The sequence below is a fragment of the Sinocyclocheilus anshuiensis genome, unplaced genomic scaffold, assembly GCF_001515605.1.
Source record: "Sinocyclocheilus anshuiensis isolate Anshui unplaced genomic scaffold, SAMN03320099.WGS_v1.1 scaffold1302, whole genome shotgun sequence".
NCBI lineage: Eukaryota > Metazoa > Chordata > Actinopteri > Cypriniformes > Cyprinidae > Sinocyclocheilus > Sinocyclocheilus anshuiensis.
This window is the reverse complement of record NW_015557126.1, coordinates 251,705-260,554: the sequence shown is the minus strand read 5'-3', so window position 1 is coordinate 260,554 and position 8,850 is coordinate 251,705. Positions and strand designations below refer to the sequence as shown.

At 38.5% G+C, this 8,850-nt stretch overlaps 2 protein-coding genes across 2 annotated transcripts in view; one reads left to right on the top strand and one right to left on the bottom strand.

The window, feature by feature from the left end:
- Positions 1-4,824, bottom strand: part of LOC107677875 (nuclear factor erythroid 2-related factor 1-like) — a 17,805-nt gene extending 12,981 nt beyond the window's left edge. The window contains exons 1-2 of the mRNA XM_016472937.1: positions 4,627-4,824; positions 2,893-3,745 (exon numbers count right to left, since the gene is read on the bottom strand). Of these exons, the coding sequence (XP_016328423.1) occupies positions 2,893-3,444 (552 nt within the window). The 5' untranslated portion in view covers positions 3,445-3,745; positions 4,627-4,824. The remainder of the gene's footprint in view (positions 1-2,892; positions 3,746-4,626) is intronic.
- Positions 4,825-7,307: 2,483 nt separating this feature from the next.
- LOC107677865 (uncharacterized) overlaps positions 7,308-8,850 on the top strand; it is a 2,598-nt gene continuing 1,055 nt past the window's right edge. The window contains exons 1-2 of the mRNA XM_016472926.1: positions 7,308-7,684; positions 7,807-8,016. Of these exons, the coding sequence (XP_016328412.1) occupies positions 7,598-7,684; positions 7,807-8,016 (297 nt within the window). The 5' untranslated portion in view covers positions 7,308-7,597. The remainder of the gene's footprint in view (positions 7,685-7,806; positions 8,017-8,850) is intronic.

The following is an 8,850-nucleotide window of genomic DNA, read 5'->3' as shown; positions in this document are numbered from 1 at the left end:
AACTTTCAGACCCTTTTAGCGGCTTTTTTCCATAGAATATTCATACTGACAAACCTAGCGACTTTTTTGGATAAATGGTTCAGTTGGTTCAGTTGGAAGATTTCGCCAGTGCTGTCCCGCGAACGCGAGGTCTGACTTTCCCGGAGCTCTCTCGGCTGCAGCCGACTCGTCAATAAATGAGTACAAAACAGCATTTCCTAGCACCTGTCGCTTACTGATTGTTTGGAATTATAAATTTGAGCGTAGTTCGTCTGTTAATATCACATGCAATGTGTTTTTTTTTTTTTGTAAGTTTGTTACTCAGAGGCAGGCAGTGCGCTGCATGAGACAAAAAAGTAATATAGCCAAAACAACCGCATAGCCGCTCTTTAGTGTAGATGCATGTTGATTTTATCAGACGATGCCGCGATTATAAATGAGAGTGACTCCTGGTTAACATGTATTAAAAGGGGTCGTGTTTAGTCACTATTTAGTGTGGTATTTTTTGACAATATTCAATCATCATGACAGTAAAATAGGGCATACTAAGTCAATAGACTGCAGTATTTCCTCTCGCAATCAGTAGAAAATATGGTTAACACCCGGTCATGCATGAAAAAAAAATACCTCATGTACCGTGAAACCGGTATAATTTTGAAAAATACCATGATATAAATTTTTGGTCATACCACCCAGCACTATTTGTCAGTATGTCAGTGCTGCTCAGGATCTGCAAATCATTTGCCATCATCCTATCAGTCATCTCTCCTTACTCTGTTTATGTGGTAAGTGAAATGTTATGTACTGTAATGTAGGGCTGTGCGATTTTGAAGAAAAATGCGATATGCGATACCTTGTTAAAAAATGCAATATTCGATATGTGATACGATATTGCTTAAAGTGTGAAAAATCAATTTCAATTATATTTTAAAATATTTAAAAATGAAAATTATATAGCCAATTTGTTTCACATTCTTTCTTGGAAAATAAACAATCACTATAACTTCTGAAAGTGACAGCAGTGTTTTAGCATTACATAAAAAGTAATGTCACAAATCAGAAAATGTAATTTAACATCAATGTGAACATACAAGCAAAAAAAATTCATGACACTAATTTTATATCATTGTAACTTTGCTTTCCATACACTTTAAGTACTTCTTCATATACCACAGCAAAACCTATAGTCTGAGAAAGTTCAAACATGATTAAAGGCAAGTGAACAGTCAGTAAAAAAAAAAATTTAAAAAAAATAAATACACAAGTTACAAGCACAGATAAAATAAACAGTAGTATTCAGATACAGAAATGTAATAATTAAGTGTAAAATAACACTGCATAGTGTTCACTGTATGAATTAAATTTAGATTAATTTTTGTTATAGCCGTTTTATTGTTTTGTGAACATTAGTGACATTCCGCAGCACGTATTTATAGGCTGCTGTCCCTTTAAATCCGACTAATGATACACATCCGATTTCTTTCTCAGCTGTTTACATTAATTTAAAACATAACTGACTGCGTTTACGAGAATGATCGTCGAGATGGGTACTATTGACATAATTCTGTGTGTATGTGTCTGTTCAAACACGAAGAGATGTGAAAGACGAATCAACTCGGTGTTCGCGCGCCATCTGAAACGCGTCTCTCTGTGTGTCACGGCAAAGAGTTGTTTTCTGCAACTTATTGCACTTAATAACTCTTTTTAACGTCAAGCAATTCTCTGCTATATGCGACGAACTAAAACTTTGACCTTTTGCAACGTTTTGATTTAAGTAGCCTATTATTAAAATGATTCAGATATCGCAGGCCCTTGCGATATTTACATTTGCGATATTTCGATATATCGTGCACCCCTACTGTAATGTAACAGGCTACCGCTAGCAAGCTGCTAACCATGTCCCTTTAGTGGCTCCGTAGAACGCGTTATTTGTTTTCCTCGCCTTTATGAATATGGATTCATTTTCAAAATTCATATCATAACAAAAATAAAAACCGGTATTCGGTATGAACCGGTATACCACCCAGCACTAATTCAGCCACATCTCTAACCCAGTTGGAGGTGCTTGTGGTCCGCACAGAGCTCTTATTTGACATCGTCCCAAGTTACTGTAACTATTATATGCTACGCAAGTCTTTTTTTTTATGCCACGCTAGGGCTGTGCAAAAAATCGAATGCGATTTTCATGCGCATCTCGTCAGTAAAGCCAATCCTGTGATTAGAAGTAAATCTACAAGCTACACAAAATCGCGTTCAAAATCGCAGGCGATTACTGACGAGATGCGCATGAAAATCGCATTCGATTTTTTGCACAGCCCTACGCCACTCAAGTCTACAGTGTGCGCGTGAGACAATGTGTTCTTCTGTTGTCTTTGACTGTTTTTAGGTGCGTTATTGGCAGTGCCACATGAACGCGACACCACCGCATCAGCACGGAAAACATGAGGACATTTTTAAGACAATAATCGCACAACCTATTCGATATTCTATAATTAAATCAACTAATCGAATATTCAAAAATCGTGACCCATCCCTAACTACTACAATATCTATTTGATTCAGTGCACTATTTGTACCACATGTCAAGCCGTGATATTGCTTGAAAATGTAATACCAACATTACTATTATAATAAAAAAATAATTAATTAACATTAGCACAGCTACCTAGTTTTAAGAGATAGACAGCTCTATCGATGAGACCACACCCTGTCCAGCCACTATTGTAAGGCTCATAATGTAGAGTAAGAATACTACTAGCTCACATACAACGCTCTTAATCGCCACTATGCAATATGCTTAATCTAATGGCAAGAGATAATAGCATAACACGGTTCTCTCTTTGAGGAAATCAAATACGAACGAATGTCAATCTAATTACAGTAGGCTAAGCTAAAAACACACAGCTACTGTACCTCTTTGGAGAGGTCGTCACTGCTCTCTCTCTCCCCTTGCTCCTGACTGTCCTCAGGGGCCACGGCTCCCAGGCTGTCCTCTCCGCTGAGGCTGTAAGTGGTCTCAGAAGCACTGCCAGCCCCTCTCATGGCCGAGGCTTCGGAGTTGTTCACGTCCTCCAGGCTGCCCCCATTGTCCAGGGCAATGCTGGGGCCGGACTGACTGGTTGCCGAAACCACAGTCTCAGGGTCACGATGCACCAGCCAGGCACTCAGCTCAGTGCTGGGCACACGCAGATGATCCAGGGAGCGCACCTGGTTCAGAAGCCGACGAGTGGTGAAAAAATGGTCCAGGTCCACACTTTTAGGATGGATGCCATAGCCGTCCAGGGTGTTACGGAGATTGTGGAACTGCGTCTGGGTGTAGGCCGAGCTGGGGCCCAGGATGATCTCACGGAGTGGGGGGAGCTGATTGTTTAAATAAGTGTCCAAGTCCAGCCGTACCCCAATTAGACTCAGGAGGATAGTGAACTGAATAAGACCCTCTGTGAAGTACTTTTTCAAGTAAAGCATTTCTTTGCAAAGGAACAAAAAAGAAAAAACTCAAAAAGGAACTAAAAAGCAAAAACAAAAAATTACACACAAACAAATGTCAAACCCAATTAAGGTTATGGTCAGCCTTGTATACAATAGAAAATCAAAAGCAGACACAAGATAAAAGGATGCTCGCTTTGTTTCAGTCATGTGCTTCTAATAAAACAGAACTAAAGGTGAAGATAAATCCTCTTTTGTTGTCTTTGAAGAAAGTTTTTTTTCACCCAAATTATATCCAGCTTAAATATTTGTAAGCATGCATTATCAAAGTTCACCAAGCCTGCACAGAGAGAGAAGAAAAAAAAAAAATCAAAAATTTACAATAAAATTATTAGCAATTAAATTATAAATTTTCCAATCGCAAGTAAATTGCAAAATTGCAATTAAAGCTTAATCAGTTAAAGAACATCAAAGATGTTTGCATCATAACCTAGTATAATACATAAATTACCTTTCAACATTCTAACATTAACACATCCAGATTTATAAAAGCACATCAGATACCACAACAAAGTGTTTGCAACACAACCTAATCATAACAATTCAGTGACAATTTAGTCTTGCTATGAAACTGTTGTTATAAAACATTAATGACCTCCCACCACATACACCCACCTCACAATCCATCCATCCCTGTAACCCTCTAATAACCAAAAGTACGCAAAGGAATCGCGCATATTCGCCACCAATAAATTGTAGATCGGTGACTGAGCTTTGGCCTAATGTCATTCACTGCCTACATTCATCTCCTCATATTCAAACCCCATCTAAAAACAATTTACTTGGTCAAGCACTGTGAAGTATTGACCTCTTACACTTCCGCTATCATAGCCCAGCAGTTAGCAACAAGTGGCGCAACAGCCTCTGATTGGCCAAGATATCCATCACTCATTTTTTCTCCGCGCTACAGCCAATAAGGAGGCGGGCCCTGACGGGGTTCTACCGGGGACATTGAATTACTAATAACAACTTTTATTAATTACCCAGTTCTTGTCAATTGGTTAAACCTAACCGTTCGAAACGGTTCCTTCAGTTCAAGCAAAGCTGTCTTGTGCATTTGCAGCAGCCGCACTGACACACGCTCCCACATTCGCAATTTCGAAAGCTATAGCTAACTTAGCCCGCTAGCATAGCATCAAAATAGTCCGTTTTCATACTTACTCAGGAAGAGTTTACTGACAAATGACTCCGAATGCCTCTATATGCATACACAGCCACTGTCATCAGTCACTTCTAACTAACTACGCACTTATTCCCTTAGATCTCTATATGGTTATCACTCCCCTCTCGCGTTGAATGGCCCACCATGACTTGCAGAATTTCCTCTTGCCGACAACTTGGCCGAAACTGAGGTGCTGAAACATGCGGCCACTGCGCACGCGTAGAATATTCTAGTACACATAAGGGATGAGATCATTCATCAAAAGTCCCGGTTGTATACAAACCTATAAATAAGATTTTTGTTTAATAACATAAAACTGGTATCTGTCTATTTAACTCCTATTAGTTGTCCCGCCTTTATTTTTCTTCATTTTCTTGATGCTCTCCATGGGAATACAATATTGGCTAAATTTGCAATATTCTAAAGTGGTACCGTACTGAAAGCACTTAAACACTGGCCAGAAATATTCTGATACCGAGATTAATAAATGGATCATGCTTTATGCCAAAAAAAGTAATGGATTATCATATAGGGCTAGTTGTCACACTTTTTACTCAAATGACTATTTCTTAGCGCAGGCTTATCTTTGAAAGTAAATTGTCAATTGGCACATAAAGTCTAGGCTACATTTCTGCTGACGTTTAGAAAAATGCATACCGTGCATTTATACATTTTTTTGACCTCACTGACTCTTAATTCTACATTAAAGGCACAATATGTAAGATTTTTTTTATTAAAATATCCAAAAACCACTAGAACAGTGCTATATATTTTGCTGACTTGTGTTTCGCTTCGACGGCTTTCAGCCTCACCCTGCTTCATTCTACTACGTTAATAAATCATTAGCTCATCCATGAACATGATTTCTGCCCGAGTCCCGTCGGATTGCATCGGCTGTGGGGATGAAGACGACAACTCCCATGATTCCACACCCAGTCACGGTGTCATCTAACTACGCCTTTGTCTCTTTGTTTGTTTTGAATACGCGCCCTCCAGCGGCGAAAATTACATATTGTGCCTTTAAGTTGTCACGTGTCACCAGCCATTAAATAAATAGCCTCATCAACTTTTAAACATTAAAACAATTATGAGGCACACAAAATAGCAAACAGATAAAAGTAACTTATGTATATTGTAGTCAATTCATTGTATTAAATGATATCACTTTGAACAACTTGACTCAATAAAATACTTTACTGTAAAATACGTTTATTTACACTAGATGGCGCTCATTGAATGTGTTTGACAGAGACCAGAAGTCACTTGTGGTCTATAACAGGGTTCAAGATTATAACTTCCCTCCTCATAACATGATCTTTTTTGCTTGATGGATTTTGAATTACAGCTATTTTGATCTTTAAAGGTGTTTAATGTATAACTACATCAAACATACTTCTTTGTGTCAGATGCTTGCGTCAGTCAGCATTGAGAGGCAGTGGGGAAAAGAACTGAATGCCTTTCTCTCACATTCATATTCATACATTCACATTCATACATTCTCTCTGAGATATGCATTGAGAAATTCCGGTAAAAAATAAATAAATATACACACACACACACACACACACACACACACACACACATCACACACACACACACACACACACACACACAGTGAGAATTACATATAAGAGCCGTTAACTTTGGATTGCAATTTCTTTTGAGGCCACATTGAATGTTCAAGTATGAACTCTTAAACAGACCATAGTTCATTGCCTTATAACAAAAACAAACTGTTGTTCATAAAAATGCTGCATGAGTCATGAGTTACTGATGAAAATACGAAAGCATAACAATTGATTACTGAAGAAAAATCTTGGAAATGGAAATGTAATTTGTAGGCTGTAAACATCTATTGCCATTCAAGACGTCAAGCTTTTGGTTAACCATTTGGTTATCACTGGATCAGAAACATTTATGAGAATGTCTTTATGCTAGAAAACACTTTGATACTTGGAAATGAGACCGTGTAACTGCATTTAACCTAAATAGTGTTACTGTTTCTTCACCTTATCAATCAATGTATTCACATGTACTTTAAGACTTTGAAAACTAATTTTAAGAAACATCCTAGTGTGACTGTATGTTTCCAATAATTACAAAAGCAAAAAGCTTTAATTGACCTGACCTGAAAGTGTCACTTTATACGAAACAAAGATCAGGAACAAAAATAATGTTGCTCTTGAAATTAATACAGCATAATACAGGATCTCCTATAAACAGTGCAAGAATCTTAGTCATTATTTTATTAACGCCTCGGGAATCCTTCCTTAAAACTGCATGACGAATCTAATTTTCTCAATTGCCAGGCTAAATACTCTAAACGTGTAAATAAGACTGTAGTTGGAAATGCCTTATTGTTTATGAGCGCGTATACAATATTTAACATATCGACGGGTCGGGAAACATGAGTTAAAAGAGCGCCCCTTATAAATATTTACCTTGGTAACAGTTTCTGTCGACATAATTACTGCAGTTAAAAACTAAGGTAACTTGGATGACCAGTGCCATCAATAAAATAAATGAAGATTCTGAAATCTTCTTGAACTGTTTGAAAGACTATCTATATAGATTTATCACGATTTTACAGTAGTAACTAGGGTATTTTGGCGGAAACTAGGGTTACCATGGTAAATGTTTTGCAGAGGATTTCCTGTTGTTGTGAAGATTGCCATTAGATTGACTCTAGACGGGACTCGAGTTCGTGCCGCGTTACGCTACGGTGCGTTAGCCTCAAATTTGTTCCCTGTCATTTCTCGGTAAAGTGCTGTCCCTCCATGGATTCACTCAAGTATTTGAGCTGAAGTAGAATAATCGAAAGGAACATAGTTGTCGGCATCTGTAGTAGATGTGCAGCGTCTAAATCTGAGAAAGAGAGATAGTGTTATTTTAGTCTAATACGGCGGAACTGCATTGATTATGCAGAGTGGAGCCTTTTTTCTCGCTTGCAAATAAAATAATGGGAGAGAAATGAGAAGGAAAACAAAAGCGCAGCGAATTTTTGACTACGAAAATGAAGAGGATGAGGAAGAGGAACAAAAAGCGGACTGCTTCAGCGTAAGATCATCCACGGAGACGTGATTTTGAGTATTTAATGTCTCATTGTTTGTTTGCAACTGTTAATGGCATATGTTTGATCCCGAAAGAATAATTAGTATGTCAACCCGACTGTCCAACAGAACGGTGCACAGAAACGAAGAAAAATGTTTTCCTCCAAAGAAAAAGCAGAAGAAAATAGCTCATCCGACGCCGGGCTTCAGAAGTTAACGTTAGACATGAAGGTTTGGGCTTTTTCTCATTATCGGTGTTTAATCGATGGTTTTTCATGCATTTTGACTGAGAAGACGGACAGCAAAACCGTTCTGTTTGGATTCTCACAGTTGTTCCACGTCGGTTGTTAGCTGCATTGCACGCTACAATATCACCCATGCTTTACTGTTCTTGGATTACTGCTGCACTTTTCGCACCGTATGACGATAGATTGAATGCTTTCCTATCCTGCAGCAGTGGTGTGAGGCAGGGCAGGCGGCCATGCCTGGCCGCTAATGGAGAACAATAGGGTAAAGCATGGTACAATACACCATTTGATTGAAACCCCATCTGGCGCTCGCACAACTAAAGCCCTGCACCCTCCAAGTACAAGCTCACCAGAGGGTTAAAAGTTTTGAAATTCGAAACTTTAGAAAGTTTTAAACAGTCTCTTCTTTTTAAGTTATTTTGTTGGTATACCCTTATAAAAATTCACCATGGTACTTCCCCCATGGAAAACAGCAGTATTGTGTGCGATGCCACAATATGGGTTCTCATTTAAAGAGTTTAAGAAGCATTCAGTAGCTTTACTTTTGTATGACAGTAGTGACTACCTTTGCTGACAACACATCTTGAACCAGCTTAAAGGGGTGATATATGATGCGATTTCAAGTTTTCCTTTCTCTTTGGAGTGTTACAAGCTCTTGGTGCATAAAGAAGATCTGTAAAGTTGCAAAGACTAAAGTCTCAAATCCAAAGAGATATTCTTTATAAAAGTTAAGAGTCAGCCACGCCTACCTAAAACGGCTCGTTCTAACACGCCCCCACATATCTACATCAATATGTGGAAATATTAGCATAATGCTGCACAAATGTGCATGCAAAGAAAGAAGGCGTGGTTTCAGGAACAGCAGTAGTGTTGATGCAGCCATGTCAGGGAGACGCTGTGTGTTTCAGTGCGAAAGCAAAAGCAC